Source organism: Phycodurus eques, chromosome 17 (assembly GCF_024500275.1).
Source record: "Phycodurus eques isolate BA_2022a chromosome 17, UOR_Pequ_1.1, whole genome shotgun sequence".
NCBI lineage: Eukaryota > Metazoa > Chordata > Actinopteri > Syngnathiformes > Syngnathidae > Phycodurus > Phycodurus eques.
In genome coordinates, this window is record NC_084541.1 from 4,117,476 (window position 1) to 4,135,657 (window position 18,182).

An 18,182-nucleotide genomic window follows, 5' to 3' on the forward strand; every position below is an offset into this window, starting at 1 on the left:
AACCTTGGCTGTCCTTCTGATGAGCTCATTTCTAATTTTATCCAACCTGGTCACTCTTAGAGAGAACCTTAACATGTTCATTTCCTCCACCTCCAGCTCTGCTTCCTGCGGTCTCTTCAGTGCCACTGTCTCTAATGCGTACATCAAGGCTGGCCTCACCACTGTCTTATAAACTTTGCCCTTAATCCTAGCAGAGACTCTTATGTCACATAACACACCTGACAGCTTCCTCCACCCGTTCCAACCTGCTTGGACTCGTTTCGTCACTTCCTTACCACACTCATCATTGCTCTGGAGTTTTGACCCCGAGGATTTAAAGTCTTCCACCCTTGCTATCTCTTCTCCCTGTAGCCTCACTCTTCCCCCTCCATCCCTTTCATTCATACACCTATATGCTGTTTTACTTTGGCTAATCTCCAGTCCTCTCCTTTCCATGCATGCCTCCACCTTTCTAACTGTTCCTCCACATGCTCCCTGCTTTCACTGCACATCACAATGTCATCTGCGAACATCACAGACCACGGGGACTTTAGTCTAACCTCATCTGTCAGCCTATCCATCACCACTGCAAGCAGGAAGGGGCTCAGGGTTAATCCCTGATGCAGCCCCACCTCCACCTTAATCTCCTCTGTCACACCGACAGCACACAGTTCTGCTGCCGTCATACATGTCCTGTACTATTGTAACATATTTCTCTGCCACTTCAACTTCCCCATGCAGTACCACAGTTAGTTCCTCTCTGGGTACTCTGTCATATTGTTTCTCTAGATTTACAAAGATGCAATGCAGTTCCTTCTGACCTTCTCCATCCACACCCTCATGGCAAATAATGCATCTGTGGTACTCTTTCTAGGCATGAAACCATACCGTTGCTCGCAAATACTCACTTCTGCTGAGTCCAGCCTCCACTACTCTTTCCCATAACTTCATTGTTTGGGTCATCACCTTTATTCCTCTGTAGTTCTCACAACTCTACACATCACCCTTGTTCTTAAAAATGGGCACCAGCACACTTTTCCTCCATTCCTCAGGCATCTTCTCACCCGCTAGAATTCTGTTGAACAAGCTGGTCAAAAACTCCGCACCCACCTCTCCTAGATGCTTCCATACCCCCACAGGAATGTCATCAAGACCAACTGCCTTTCCATTTTTCATCCTCTTTAGTGCCTTTGTAACTTCCCCTTTACAACTTCCTGGTCCAACAAACTTGGCTCTTTTACTCTTTATTCCTCTCTGATTTTCCTCATTCATCAACTCTTCAAAGTATTATTTCCATCTATCCAGCACACTACTGGGACCAGTCAACACATTTCCATCTCTATCCTTAATCACCCTAATCTTCCTTTCTTTCTTTCTTCCTTTGTTTTCTTAATCTTCCTCCCCACCACCAGTCATTTTACACACCACCATTATATGCTGTCGAGCCACACTCTCCCCTACCACTACCTTACAGTCAGTAACCTCCTTCAGATTACATCTTCTGCACAAGATATAATCCACCTGGTTGCTTCTACCTCCACTCTTTTAGGTCACCCTATGTTCCTGCCTCTTCTAGAAGAAAGTGTTCACTACAGCCATTTGCATCCTTTTTGCAAAGTCTACCACCATCTGTCCCTCGAAGTTACTTTCCTGGATGGTGAATTTACCCATCACTTCTTCATCACCCATTTCCTTCACCAACATGTCCATTAAAATCTGTACTAATCACGACTCTCTCTCTGTCTGGGGTGCTCAGAAGTACTTTGTCCAGCTTCCAGAATTTCTCTTTCACCTCTCGGTCACATCCTACCTGTGGGGCACAGCCACTAATCTCATTTTTCATAACTCACTCAATTTCAAGTTTCAGCCTCATCACTCGATTTGATACTCTTTTCACCTTCAAGACATTCTCAGCTAACTCTTCCTTTAAAATAATCCGTAGTCCATTTCTCTTCCCATCTACACTATAGTAAATAATTTGAACCCTGCCACTAAACTTCAAGCCTGACTGCCTTCCACTAGCTCTCCTGGACACACAGCATATCAACCGTTCTCCTAATCATCATGTCAACCAACCCCCGGGCTTTTCCTGTCGTAGTCCCAATATTCAAAGTCCCCACATTCATTTCTAGGCTCTGTGCTTTCCTCTTCTCTTTCTGCCGAAGAACCCGCTTTCCACCTCTCCGTCTTCAACCCACAGTAGCTGAAGCTCCACCAGCACCCTGTAGGTCAATGGTGCCGGTGGTGGACGTTGTTAGCCCGGGCTATGACCGATCTGGTATGGAATTCTTTGGATGAACGCTCATATTTGTTTGGCAAAGTTTTAAGATTTATGCCTTTCCTGACGCAACCCTCTGCATTATTCCGAGCTTGGGACTGGCCTACAGTTTGCAGTCTCTTGTGGCCCGCCTGGGGGTGCATTTATATATACAATGTCTGTAATTCATTTTGTTGCATGTTTAACAGTAAACTATACCTGGGGTGTCATTAATTAGTTTAAAGCATGAGAGGGCAGAGGTTGTCACTTTTCAGTCACTTATATTATACCGTCACTTTGTCACTTTTCAGTCACTTATATTATACCGGTATTGAAATACTCTGAAAAGGTACATTGTTTTATATGAAACTAAGTTATTACTGCTTCATTTGGCTTGCTCTTTGTACCTTTGGATTATTTTGACACTTTGTGACATTTAAAATGCCAGAAAATGAATAAAACCGATCTTTTTCACCCGATCTCAATCAGCTGAAAATCCTGTGCTCGACCCTGATTACAATCATAATGTGATTGGATTGGGACATACCTACCTCCAGACCTGTTCAATCAAGAAATCACTTAAATAGAACCTGTTTGACACAATTAAGTTGGCCAAAACATCTCAAAAAGCTGCAATAAAATGCCTCGATCCAAACAAATTCAAGAACAGATGAGAAATAAAGTAATAAACACACACTACACTACCAAAAGTATTCGCTCACCTGCCTTGACTCAGATATGATTTTATGGATCCATGTTGATCCAAAAGTCACTCATCCCAACATGCTTGTGTTGTGCTTTGAGCAAATCAGATTTTGCCATGTCCAAAACCTCCATCTGAAGAGCTGCCTCATAAATACAAGGTATTAGTATTTTGGCTTCTGCAGTCCACTGGCCATCAGCTGGAACAGAGAACGGCTGTCTCAGGAAGAGGAGGATGTCACGAGATTTTAGGGGAGCTCTCAAATCATTCCTTGAAGTTTTCTGCCAGACTCAATACAAAATATTTCATCGCTGGATGTTCCTGCATGTGGTACTTTTCACAGTGCTGCCGCAGACGTGGAAAGTGCAACTTTCTTTCATGAATCTCTCTCTCCAGAACGTTCAGCTTTGACTAGAAAGCTTCAACTGCTTCGTACATGTCAGCAACAGTGTGGTATTTGCCCTGTAGTTGCAGATTTAGGTGATTTAGATGAGACATGATGTCACACAAAAAAATTAACATCTACCATCACCTTCTTATCATTTACAAAGGTCAGAAATTGTTACGCATTTTTGTTCTGCAGCTTGGGAAAAAAATTATGCAAGCTCATCCTTGCAGGTCAGACACCCGCTCCAACACACGGCCTTTGCTCAACCATCAAACAACATTATGCAGCAAAGGATCCTTGTGTTCAGCTGACATTTCCTCCAGCAATGCTCTGAAAAGACAATGTTGCAGACTGGAGCTCTCATGAACGAAGTTAACAAGTCGTGTCACAGTATCCACCACCTGTTGCATTTCTCCACTGAGTTTAGCGCAGAGCAGTGTTTTGTGTATGATGCAGTGAAATGTCAGCAGTGCTGGGTTAACGGTGGAAAGCTGGCTCACCAAGCCCTAGCTCCGTCCGTCACAACTAACACATCCATCCATCCATCCATTTTCTGAGCCGCTTCTCCTCACTAGGGTCGCGGAGCCTATCCCAGCTGTCATCGCTGGAGCCTATCCCAGCTGTCATCGGACAGGAGGCGGGGTACACCCTGAACTGGTTGCCAGCCAATCACAGGACACATAGAAACAAACAACCATTCGCAGTCACAGTGATGCCTACGGGCAATTTAGAGTCTCCAATTCATGCATGTTTTTGGGATGTGGGAGGAAACCGGAGTGCCCGGAGAAAACCCACGCAGGCACGGGGAGAACATGCAAACTCCACACAGGCGGGGCCGGGGATTGAACCCGGGTCCTCAGAACTGTGAGGCTGACGCTCTAACCAGTCGACCACCGTGCCGCCACAACTAACACAATTTTTGTCAAATCCAACCCATTCTTCTCGAAGAAATTTGTCAACTCGTGAAAGACTATGTCCCTGGTTGTGCTCCCCGGTAGAGGAAACAAAGCCAGCTTCTCTTCCCGAAATGTCTTCCCATCAAAAATCTTGCAAACACAGCCAGTTGTTCCATATCGGTTTGGTCACACGACGTATCCATGGCAAGTGAAATGGCTTCTGCTTTCTTCAAATCGGTGAGTACACAGGATAAACAATCCTCTGCTAAAACTTCGACTCTTCTTGTTGCTGTGTTAGCCGACAGTGGCACTTGCTTTAACAGCTCCACAGCTTCTTTCTTCTTTTTCGCATAATGACTTAAAACTTCCCTTATCATTACAATTGCACACTTTTTAATCAATTCGGCATCAGCAAATGGCTTCTTAGCTTTTGTAATGGTCCATGAAACTTGCAGTGATGCAGCTTTTGCGCTCTCTTGTGCTGATGTAGACTTGTTTAAAGTAGAAACGGATTGCTTGTATGCCGTCAACATGCTTGCTTGCTATTTTCTTTTTACGCTGATCCCATTTTATTGGGTAATTGGCATTGGCACCATGCGTGGTGTTAAAGTGCCGCTTTAGATTTTTAGCTTTGCAGACAGCAACAGTCTATGTGCAGATTAAGCATGTCGGTTTTGCATTGGTGTGTTCTGGTAATATAAAACAGAACTGGTCTGTCCACTGTCACTTGAACTGACGATTTTCTTGGGCCACCTTGCGCTTCTTTGCAAAGGTTATATTGTTCTCGGTTGATAATTAATATTACTTACAGGTCATATTTCACTTTTCTAAGGTGGTCGGTAGATGGTTACTGACGGTGTCGACGAAGCACGCGCACATCTTCCCCGTACGCCCTATCCCAATATTACTGGCTCCAGGACACATGCCGCTCCACTATGATTGGCTGGTGTATCCCGGAAGAACACGCCCTACTGCGTAGTATGTACACTTGCGAAAGGACATCACCGGTCAAGTCTATGGTGTGGGATGAGGTCCAAATGAGCCAAACACACTTTATTCACCTCATGGAAGGTTCCAGCGTCACTGAGTGGACATGGGCCAGACACTTGGCTCTTGCGGGCCTGATATGGCCCGCGTGCTGCTAATTGGGGATGGCTGCCATAAAGCATTGACTACATGAAAAAGATGACTTTCAGATGTGATTCAAACACCAGAAAAATGAGAAACGCTCACTTTCCAACCAATTGATGTGAATTTCTTACCTTAATGTCTCAGAAAATGTGCTTTAATTGAGAGGGTACAGTGAAATCACCATGAGAACTTTTCTCATGGTGATTTCACTGACAGCGATGAGAAATCAATGACACTAATCGGCTGCTGCTGTGTACAAAATAAGAAAATCATGTCTGGTATCAACAGAAAGTTTGGGGTTCTCCGCAGATGAGGATTTTTATCAAATGTAAAGACCCATCCATCCATCCATCCATTTTCGGAGCCGCTTCTCCTCACTAGGTTCACGGGCGTGCTGGAGCCTATTCCAGCTAACATCGGGCAGGAGGCGGGGTACACCCTGAACTGGTTGCCAGCCAATCGCAGGGCACATACAAACAAACAACCTTTCACACTCACATTCACACCTACAGGCAATTTAGAGTCGTCAATTAACCTAGCATGCATGTTTTTGGGATGTGTGAGGAAACCGGAGTGCCTGGAGAAAACCCATGCAGGCACGGGGAGAACATGCAAACTCACCACAGGCGGGGGCGGGGATTGAACCCCGGTCCTCAGAACTGTGAGGCAGAGGCTCTAACCCAGACATGTCCAAAGTCCGGCCCCCGGGCCAAATCCGGCCCGTGTTCATATTTACACTGGCCCGAAGCCTCTGTCATAAAACCAATAATATGTGGCCCGGCAGTACAAAATACACGCGCAATTTTATATTTCACCACAGGATGGCAGTAAACTTGTGGCTGAACTCTCTCGGGGCCGTTTTGCGCATGATCTGTTTTTTGCCAATTTCTAAAATGGCAACTGGAAGTAAGAAAAGGAAAGTTGATAGCGAGGGCCGACGTTTCCAGGACAAATGGAAGTCTGAATATTTTTTCACTGAGTTTAGAAACAACTGCGTCTGCCTAATTTGCCAAGAGACTGTGGCTGTGTTCAAGGAGTTCAATATAAAGAGGCACTACCAGACAGAACATGCTAATTACGACAAGCTAACTGGGAACGAACGCAGTGAAAAATTTAAGCAACTGGAAGCTGGTTTAACGGCACAGCAACACTTTTTCACAAGAGCCAGTGAGTCGAATGAAAATACAACAAAGGCAAGCTATGAGGTGGCAACGCTGATTGCCAAGCACTGCAAACCTTTTACTGAGGGTGAATTTATTAAAGACTGTGTGATGAAAATGGTGGAGAACATTTGTCCTGAGAAAAAGCAACAGTTCGCCAATGTTTTCCTGGCTCGTAGCAGTGTCACGAAGGATTGATGAAGTTTCTTCTGATATTAAGAGACAGTTGGACGCAAAAGGAGTGGAGTTTGGAGTTTGATTTTTTTTTCGTGAGCCTGTGACGAAAGCACGGATGCATCCGACAGCGCTCAGTTACTGATTTTTTTTTTAGAGGAGTGGACAGTGAAATGAACATGCGTGAAGAGCTACTTGACCTCCAGAGCCTTAGATGGCGCCTACCAGTGTGGCCGCCTCGGTAACGCGCTCTCTAGTATTGTCTTCGTTTTTGTGTTTTTCGTCCGTCTTTGGAGACCTTACACGACTCACTTACACAAGGGGAGACCTGCTAACCATCAAGGAGGCTACTCCGGACTTTCTGTCACCAACTTTCGAAAATCCGCTCAGTTTTTTCCCCGAGTTACTCACCGGAGCGGCGTCCGCGGTTTTCGGCGCATGGATGCGGAAGCGGCGCCACAGAGGAAAACGAGCCGGAATTCAGGTGAAACTCCGCAAGAGAGGACACAGATTGGCCTTCCCGTCGATCCACCTCGCGAATGTACGCTCCCTACCCAACAAAATGGACGAGCTTCATCTTCTGTTAAAGACCAGTAAAGACTTCGGACGTTCCGCGGCCATGTGCTTCACGGAGACCTGGCTTTGCGACGCTGTACCCGATGGCGCCGTCACGCTTCCCGGCTTCAACATTCATCGAGCGGACCGCGACATGGAATCATCGGGAAAAACGAAGGGCGGCGGGATATGCCTCCATATAAACGAAAAATGGTGTACGGACGTCACGGTGCTCAGCACACACTGCAGCCCGCATTTGGAGTCGCTGTTTCTGAACTGTAAACCATTTTACGCGCCACGTGAGTTTGCATCGTTTATACTGGCTGGAGTCTATATCACACCGCAAGCTAACACGAGCGCCGCATTGCTAACGCTCGCCGAACAAGTCAACGAAATTGAAAAAAAACACCCTGACTCACCCCTCATTATTCTCGGGGACTTTAACAAAGCTAAACTCAACCAAGAACTCCCTAAATACAAGCAGCACATCGACTGTCCTACCAGGGAAAATAATACTTTAGACCACTGCTACACTACGGTAAAAAACGCATACCGTGCTATACCTCGTGCAGCCCTGGGCTCGTCTGATCACTGCTTAATTCACTTAATACCGACGTACAAGCAAGTACTTAAATGTGCGAAGCCTACAGTGAAAACAGTCAAAAAGTGGACCAATGAAGCAAAGATGGAACTTCAAAGCTGTTTAGACTGCACAGACTGGAGTGTCTTTGAAAATTCAGCTGGCAGCCTGGATGAATATACGGACACTGTCACATCCTATATCAGTTTCTGTGAAGAGGTTTGTGTACCAACAAAATCATTTCGGACATTCAACAACAACAAGCCGTGGTTCACTGCTAAACTTAAGCAGCTTCGCCAAGCTAAGGAAGATGCATATCAGAGCGGGGACAGGGCCCTGTATAATCGAGCTAGAAACCAGCTTACTAAAGAAATTAACATTGCAAAGAGGATCTATGCAGCAAAGTTGGAAAAACAGTTTAGCGCGAACGACTCGAAATCAGTCTGGCGTGCATTCCAATCGCTGACTAATTACAAGCGACGATCCCCCCAAGCTGAGAACAATAGCACACTAGCCAACGACTTGAATACCTTCTATTGCAGATTTGAAAAGGACAGTTTCACTCCACACACCAACCCGGCCGCACCCGCGACCACAACCACACCTCTGACTTCTGCGTTAACCATCCATGAACAGGATGTGAGACGCATCTTCAAACAACAGAAGATTAACAAAGCAACAGGACCGGACCATGTGTCCCCATCCTGCCTCAAAGTCTGCGCGGACCAGCTCGCTCCAGTCTTCACTCAGATCTTTAACAGATCTTTGGAAATGTGCGAAGTTCCATCCTGCTTCAAACGCTCCACCATCATTCCAGTCCCCAAGAAACCTGCAATCTCTAGTCTGAATGACTACAGGCCTGTCGCTTTGACATCTGTGGTCATGAAGTCCTTTGAACGTCTCGTGCTGGACCACCTCAAGAGTGTCACAGGTCCCCTGCTGGACCCCCTGCAGTTTGCCTACCAAGCGAACAGGTCTGCGGATGATGCAGTCAACATGGGACTGCACTTCATCCTAGAACACCTCGACAGTGCAGGGACCTACGTGAGGATCCTGTTCGTGGACTTCAGCTCAGCGTTCAACACCATCATCCCTGAACTCCTTTCAACCAAGCTTCTCCAGCTCAGCGTCTCACCTGCCATCTGCCAGTGGATTTACAGCTTTCTGACGGGCAGGACACAGCAGGTCAGGCTGGGGGAGGCCACCTCATCCACACGCAGCATCAGCACTGGGGCGCCCCAAGGTTGTGTCCTCTCTCCGCTGCTCTTCTCTCTCTACACGAACGACTGCACCTCAGCGAACCCGACTGTCAAGCTCCTGAAGTTTGCAGATGACACCACTGTCATCGGCCTCATCAAGGACGGTGACGAGTCTGCATATCGACAGGAAGCGGAGCGGCTGGAGCTGTGGTGCGGCCGACACAACCTGGAGCTGAACACGCTCAAGACGGTAGAGATGATCGTGGACTTCAGGAGGCATCCTTCGCCACAGCTGCCCCTCACGTTGTCCAGCTGCCTTGTGTCAACCGTCGAGACCTTAAAGTTCCTGGGAATTACAATCTCTCAGGACCTGAAGTGGGCGAACAACATCAACTCCGTCCTCAAAAAGGCCCAGCAGAGGATGTACTTCCTGCGGCTTCTGAGAAAGCACGGCCTGCCACCGGAGCTGCTGAGACAGTTCTACACAGCGGTCATCGAATCGGTCCTGTGTTCTTCCATCACAGTCTGGTTTGGTGCTGCTACAAAAAAGGACAAGCTCCGACTGCAACGGACAATCAAAACTGCTGAAAGGATTGTCGGTAACCCCCTACCCACCATTGAGGACTTGCACGCTGCCAGAACTAAGACAAGGGCGTGCAAAATCCTCTCGGACCGTCTGCACCCCGGTCACCAGCTCTTCCAGCTCCTTCCCTCAGGTAGGCGCTACCGATCAACGCTAACTAGAACTAGTAGACATTCCAACAGCTTCTTCCCTCTTGCGATCAACTTCTTAAACACCTAACCTATAATTCCATTACAACAAGCTGACAATTTTTTGACTTGAGTTCGTTGTCACATTTCTGTGGGGCCAATTATGTATGACTCGTGCACTCACTGTAGTTGTCTCGCCATGCTGCACTATTTGCATATACTGGCCACTCATGCCAGAGTAGCATCTGCTCCATTTGCACACTGATTGAGGAGTATCTGTAACATTTGCACAACCGACATTGTCCCAGATGATCGCACTACTTGTCACTTTAAACCGCATACACTCCTTGAAGTCTCAGCGCCCTTTGCACAATGGTCATTGCACCGGACTATTGCAATATTAGTCGTTCGAACTGCTCTAAGTGCTAGAGAGAGCATCTTTTTGCACAATTGTTTTTTGTCAATGTCTTTATGTCCCCAAAGTGTTCTGTAAATTGACTGTTTGTTGTACTAGAGCGGCTCCAACTACCGGAGACAAATTCCTTGTGTGTTTTGGACATACTTGGCAAATAAAGATGATTCTGATTCTGATTCTGATTCTGATTAAGGACCAAATAAGAGGGAAATATTTATTTGCTTCTGTTTGTTCCGTCGTACATGACATAAAATTAAAGTGGAATAAAATCACGGGGATTATTAAGGATGGCGCACCTGCCATGGTTGGCGAGCACAGTGGATTATCAACCCTAGTGTGTAACAAAGGAAGCGAAGAAGGAGGTAAAGCTACAAAACTCCATTGTATTATTCACCAAAAAGTTCTATGTGCCAAACCGTTTCCGTGGATCTCAGTGACGTTCCAGCCCACCTGCAGTTGGAGCTCATTGAGCTGCAGTGTGACACAGAGTGTCGCAGCCGGTACCAACAACTCCCTCTTGTCAACTTTTACCAGCAGCTGGATAAAGACAGGTTCCAAGAGATTCTTACATTTGCTAAGAAAATGTTGAGCTTGTTTGGCTCGACATACTTGTGTGAGAAGACATTCTCAGTCATGAACATGAATAAGAACCGCGTGAGGACAAGACTAAGTGACTCCCACCTGCGTGACATCTTGCGCATTAAAACCACCGCTTTTGAGCCAGACCTGCCCCATTTACTGCAGTCAAGATCTCAGTATCACCTTTGACATTAATGCAAACATGTTGTTTGTTGATTCTGATGAATAAAGTTTGAGTTTGAGTCAAATTTCATAAAAATACTTTATTTTGCATTTCATTAATTTTTATTTTAACCTTCATTTATCCAGGTCAGGCAGTTATAAGATCTACCTAGCAGCAGACAGCATAGTAAAACAGTAAAATAAAAATACAAAAAAGCATTCCCCTCGTCGGTAGCATGTAAAATTAATGCTGGCCCGCATGAGAATTGTTTTACGGCAATGTGGCCCCTGAGCCAAAAGGTTTGGGCACCCCTGCTCTTACCAGTCATACACCGTGCCGCCAAATGTAAAGACCCTTTCCAAAAAATTTGAGTATCATGTAAAAGTTTATTTATTTCCATAATTCCATTCAAAAAGTTAAACTTTAATAGATTGTAGATTCAGGGCCCACAATTTCAAGTATTTGTTTATTGTTACATAATTTAGCTTCGAGTTCATAAAACCCCCGAAATCAGGAATTCAAAAAAATGTCATACTTTGAAGAAATTAGCCCACATTTTGCAGGCCATAGATGTTTTAAAGTGTCAAACACTAATCATCTACTAAACTTAAAGCACCTGCACGGTTTCCCCACGTGTCATTAAATTGCTTCAGTTTGGTACAATTGTCTCAGTTGAGTTCAATATGGGGAAGACTACAGACTTAACAACTGCCCAGAAGACCATCATTGATATCCTCCACTGGATGGGCAAGCCACAAAAGTTCATAGCTAAGGAGGCTGGCTGTTCACAGAGTGCTGTGTCCTAGCATAGCAATGGAAAGTCGAGTGGAAGGACAAAATGTGGCAGGAGAAGATGCACCAGATGACCATGTGCTTCAACGGATTATCAAACAGAGAATATTCAAGACTATAGCAGAGATCCAGAAAGAGTGGAATCAGGCTGGAGTCACTGCTCCAAAAACCACCACATTCAGACGCATCCGGGAGATGGGTTACAACTGTTGAGTTCCTCGGGTCAAGGTACTTCTGAGCCTGAGCCAACGTAGGAAGCGTCTCAATTGAGCCAAGGAGAAGAAGGACTGGACTGTTGGTCAGTGGTCCAATGTCCTCTTTTCCGATGAAAGTAAAGTGTGCCTTTCATTCGGGAATCAAGGTCCGAGGGTTTGGAGGAAGACGGGTGAAGAACAGAAGCCAAGCTGCTTGAGGTCCAGTGTGAAATATCCACAGTCAGTCATGATTTGGGGTGCAATGTCCAGTGCAGGTGTTGGTAAACTGCTTTCTTAAATCCAAGATCACCACAACATGCCGGTCCGACGTGGCAGTCCCAAAGGTATTGTGAGTGTCTGCTGGGAACGTCTGGCAGAATCCCCTGTCAGAAGGAGTTTCAAATCCCACCTCCGACAGAACTTTGCTCATGTTCCGGGGGAGGCGAGGGACATCGAGTCCGAGTGGACCATGTTCCGTGCCTCCATTGCTGAGGCGGCCGAACGGAGGTGTGGCCATAAGGTGGTCGGTGCTTGTCACCAATGGTGAGGGATGCCGTCAAGCCTTTTTGGCCAATGGGGCTCCTGAGGCAGCTGATGGCTACTGGCTGGCCAAGCGGAATGCAGCTCCTCCCATACCAGAGCAAAAACTCTGGTATGGGAGGAGTTCGGTGAGGCCATGGAGAAAGACTTCCGGACGGCTTCGAGGAAATGATGCTCCACCATCCGGCGTCCAGGAGAAGGGTCCATCGGGAAGTTGAATCTCAGAGTCAGGAGGAGCAGTGTGGTTTTCAACCCAGGACACGCTGGAGAGACTACGTCCTTCGGCTGGCCTGGGAACGCCTCGGGATCCCCCCGGAAGAGCTGGATGAAGTGGCTGGGGGAGAGGGAAGTCTGGGCATCCCTGCTAAAACTACTGCCCCCGCGACCCAACCTCGGATAAGAAACTACTACTACTACAAAAAAGGACCAACTCTGACTGCAATGGACAATAAAAACTGCTGAAAAGATTGTCGTTACCCCCCCAAGAGCATGCAAAATCCTCTTGGATTCCCTCAGGTAGGCGCTATTGGTAGGCGCTATTGATCAATGCAAATTAGAACTAGCAGACATTCCAATGGCTTCTTCCCTCTTGCCATTAACTTCTTATAGTTAACTTACAATTCCACTGTAACATGCTGCCAATTTTGTCTTGAGGCTGTTGTCACATTTCTGTCGGGCCAATTATACACTAATCGTGCACTCACTGTAGTAGTCTAGCCACCCTGCACTCCTTGCATATCTGTTGTTGACCAACACTGGCCACTCGTGCTTGAGAAGTATCTGCACCATTTGCACAATTGACGTTGTCCCAGATTATCGCACTACTAGTCACTTTAAACAGCATACATTTCTTGAAGTCTCTGTGCCATTTGTACAATGTTCACTGCACCAGACTATTGTTCTATTAGTCATTTCAAACTGCTGTAATTGCTCAAGGACTCTGCATCATTTTGCACAATTGAAAAAAATAAAATAGAACATTAAAAAATTGCATTACCACATTACTGGTAACCTTTTATTGCTCAGTGACTGATTTTATATTTTTTATGTCTCATCTCAGTATTGTGTGTTGTGTAAGACTGTGTTGTCTTACTTGAACAGCTCCAACTACCGGAGACAAATTGCTTGTGTTTTTTTTTACCTCCAGTACTTGGCAAATAAAGATGATTCTGATTCTGAGTCCAGTGGTCTCGGTTTGTTACACCACTGTATTGAACGGTTCGATACAGATACATGTATTATTGCAACTCTACTATCTATCCATCTAGCTAACCATCTATCTACCTACGAACCTACCTACCCAAGCAATCCATCCATCCATCCATCCATATATATATATATATATATATATATATATATATATATATATATATATATTAGATTTCATGACCATCAAGGTACAGAGGTAGGTTTCTGAGCCTAACTGTACAGTAGTGAAAGAAATCCAGTCTTTCTACCTCAGAAGGTCTACATTCTTACTTGCCTTTGCTGAAGTGTATGATAAAGACTTAGAAAACCTGAAGCATGAGCTTCATCAGGTCAAGAGACTCTTGGAAAGGAAAGAGAAGAATGGAATGGAAAAGCCATCAACACTACTATAGTTTGTTCTTTTCCTGGAGTCTTAACAGGGGATGTTTTTTTTCATTAACTATTTAGATGGGATCTACCGATCGAAAATCAGGGTCAATCACATGATTTTCAGCTGATCGAGATCAGGTGAAAATTATCTTTTTTTTCCCCATTTTCTTACATTTTAAATGGTACAAAGTGACAAAATAATCCAAAGGTCCAAAGATCTTGCCAAATGGAAGAGTAATAGCTTCATTTTATATTACACAATTTAACCTTTCAGGTTTTTTTTAGGACGTGTATGTCTGTGAAAGAGAGACACACACACTTGCTGAACGGCTTCATCAACGAGAGAACTCCTGAGGTAGCTGATGGGTACTGGCTGGCCAAGCAGAATGCAGCTTTGGTGGTCGCTGAGGCAAAAACTCGGACTTGGGAGGAGTTTGGTGAGGTCGTGGAGAACGACTTCCGGACGGCTTTGAGGACATTCTGGTCCACCATCCAGCGTCTCAGGAGGGGGAATCACTGTCAACACTGTGTATAGTGGGGATGGGGCACTGTTGTGAGTCGGTGGGGAGAATACTTGGAAGAGCACCAACACGCCTTCCCATGAGGAAGCAGAGTCTGGGTTCTCTGAGGCGGGCTCTCCTATCTCTGGGGGTGTGGTCACCAAGGTGGTTAAAAAGCTCCTCGGTGGCAAGGCCCCAGGGGTCGATGAGATTCTCCCGGAGTTCTTAAAGGCTCTGGATGTTGTGGGGCTGTCCTGGTTGACAAGCCTCTGTATCGGTCTGTTGTGATGAAGGAGGAGCTAAGCCGAAAGGTGAAGCTCTTTATTTACCGGCAGATGCTACTCTGGCATGAGTGGCCAGTATATACAAATAGTGCAGCATGGCGAGACAACTACAGTGAGTAGTTTCTCTCTCTACACAAACAACTACACCTCAACGCACCCGGCTGTCAAACTCCTGAAGTTTGCAGACGACAAGTCTGCGTATCGACAGGAAGTGGAGCGGCTGAAGCTGTGGTGCGGCCGACACAACCTGGAGCTGAATACTCTTAAGACTGCAGAGATGATCGTGGACTTCTGGGGGCATCCTTCACCACAGCTGCCCCTCACGCTGTCCGACTGCCCCGTGTCAACCGTAGAAGAGACCTTCAAGTTCCTGGGAATTACAGTCTCTCAGGACCTGAAGTGGGAGATCAACATCAACTCCATCCTCAAAAAGAGCTGTTGAGGCAGTTCTACACACCAGCCATCAAATCATTCCTGTGTTCATCCATCACAGTCTGGTTTGGTGCTACTACAAAAAAGGACAAACTCCGACAGCAACAGACAATCAAAACTGCAGAAAAGATTGTCGGTACCCCCCTACCCACCCTTGAGGACTTGCAAGCTGCCAGAACTAAGACAAGAGCATGCATAATCCTCTTGGAGCCTCCACATCCTGGTCACCACCTCGTCCAGCTCCTTCCCTCAGGTAGGCGCAAGCGATCAATGCAAACTAAAACAAGCAGACATTCCAACAGCTTCTTCCCTCTTGCCATTAACTTCTTAAACAGTTAACTTACAATTCCATTGTAACATGCTGCCAATTTTGTCTTGAGATTGTTGTCACATCTCTGTCTGACCCATTATACAATCCCAATTCCAATGAAGTTGGGACCTTGTGTTAAACAGAAATAAAAACAGATTACAATGATTTGCAAATCATGTTTGACCTATATATAATTGAATACACTACAAAGACAAGATATTTAATGTTCAAACTGATAAACGTTATTGTTTTTAGCAAATAATCATTAACTTAGAATTTTATGGCTGCAACACGTTCCAAAACAGCTGGGACAGGTGGCAAAAAAGACTGAGAAGGTTGAGGAATGCTCTTCAAAAGCACCTGCTTGGAATATCCCACTGGTGAACAGGCTAATTGGCAACGGGTGGGTGCCATGATTGGGTATAAAAGGAGCTTCCCTGAATTGCTCAGTCATTCACAAGCAAAGATGGGGCGAGGTTCACCTCTTTGTGAACAAATGTGTGAGAAAATAGTCGAACTGTTTAAGGACAATGTTCCTCAACGTACAATTGCAAGGAATTTAGGAATTTCATCATCTACGGTCCATATCATCATCAAAAGGTTCAGAGAATCTGGAGAAATCACTGCATGTAAGCGGCAAGGCCGAAAACCAACATTGAATGCCCGTGACCTTCGATCCCTCAGGTGGCACTGCATCAAAAACCGACATCAATGTGTAAAGGATATCACTACATGGGCTCAGGGACACTTCAGAAAACCAATGTCATTAAATACAATTCAGCGCTACATCTGTAAGTGCAACTTGAAACTCTACTATGCAAAGCAAAAGCCGCCGGCTTCTCTGGGCCCAAGCCGCCGGCTTCTCTGGGCCCGAGCACATCTAAAATGGACTGATGAAAAGTGTTCTGTGGTCCAACGAGTCCACATTTCAAATTGTTTTTGGAAATTGTGGACATCGTGTCCTCCGGGCCAAAGAGGAAAAGAACCATCCGGACTGTTATGGGCGCAAAGTTCAAAAGCCAGCATCTGTGATGGTATAGGGCTGTGTTCGTCCCAATGGCATGGGTAAATTACACATCTGTGAAGGCACCATTAATGCTCAAAGGTACATACAGGTTTTGGAGAAACATACCATCAAAGCAATGTCTTTTTCATGGACGCCCCTTCTTAGTTCAGCAAGACAATGCCAAACCCCATTCTGCACGTGTTACAACAGTGTGGCTTCGTAGTAAAAAGAGACCCGCACTCTTTTACTTTACTGGCCTGCAGTCCAGACCTGTCTCCCATTGAAAATGTGTGGCGCATTATGAAGCGTAAAATACGACAACGGAGACCCCGGACTGTTGAACAGCTGAAGCTGTACATCAAGCAAGAATAGGAAAGAATTCCACCTACAAAGCTTCAACAATTAGTGTCCTCAGTTCCCAAACGTTTATTGAATGTTGTTAAACGAAAAGGTGATGTAACACAGTGGTAAACATGACCCTCTCCCAGCGTTTTTGGAATGTGTTGCAGCCATAAAATTATAAGTTAACGATTATTTGCTAAAAACAATAAAGTTGATCAGTTTCAACGTTAAATATCTTGTCTTTGAAGTGCATTCAATTAAATATAGGTCGAACATGATTTGCAAATCATTGTATTCTGTATTTATTTATGTTTAACACAACGTCCCAACTTCATTGGAATTGGGGCTGTGCGTCAAATTGAAAATGAAATCGTCATGAGTTTGTACATTTAATATCTGGTATTTGTAGTTTATTCAAATGAATATTGGTTCAAAAGGATTTGCAGATCATTGTATTCTGTTTTTATTCACATTTTACATTCCAATGAAGTCCCAACTTCTCGAACTACTCTCTTGTAGGCTAGTCAGTTGCATGCTTATGCAGGTGTGCAAAGGGGAGGATGTAAAATTAATACAGCTACTTATCATAACACATTGCTTCTGAAAGTGTGTCTGTGTAATGTGAAATAAAATAACTTGCATGATTTTTAGTATGACAGTCAGCGATCAAATAAAAATGGACATGTCAGAAAATAAATTGCTACCCAAAGTTTAGGGCTCTGGTTATTTGTGTCTTGTTTTGCATAGAGTAATATGGTTTCACAATTATTACCGGCTTCTCTAGTTCCAATGTGGCCTACAATGAAAACGAGTTAGACGCACCTGTGATGTAAGACTTTCTGTCATCTGTCAAAATCAATATAGGTTTTTGTACCTGTTGCATGCGTAGTGATTCCAGCTCTTTCTCCAGCCTTGTACGAAGTCGATGTTCAAGTTGTTCTCTCTTCTCACAAGCTGCCTGTAGCTGAGCCAGAGCCTGCTGCATTCTTTCCACCTTTTCCACATAAACTTGTTTCTTCTTTAGCTACACACACACACACACAGACACAGGCTGTTAAGGCCCTTTCAACTTTTCCCCAAAACTATATACATTTTGTTGGAACATGGCATGTTCACACCACCGGAATTCTTCCGAAAATAAAGTTCCTGGTAATTTTGGGGATTGAATAGGGTCCCTGTAATACTTTAGAGATGGTCCAGGAACCTTTTCCTTGGGAACAACATTTCTGTTTAGGTGATGACTTGCGGCATTACATTACAGTTGTCATGTTTAGAAAAGATTACGGCTGTTTATTTGATCCTTTTTTCAGGATG

The 18,182-nt window shown here is 45.2% G+C and overlaps 1 protein-coding gene across 3 annotated transcripts in view; it reads right to left on the bottom strand.

Annotated features, from left to right (window-relative positions):
* Nucleotides 1-18,182, bottom strand: part of amot (angiomotin) — a 172,810-nt gene that overhangs the window by 59,241 nt on the left and 95,387 nt on the right. For all 3 annotated transcript variants that reach the window (XM_061702365.1, XM_061702364.1, XM_061702363.1), the window contains one exon: nucleotides 17,743-17,892. In XM_061702365.1, the coding sequence (XP_061558349.1) occupies nucleotides 17,743-17,892 (150 nt within the window). The remainder of the gene's footprint in view (nucleotides 1-17,742; nucleotides 17,893-18,182) is intronic.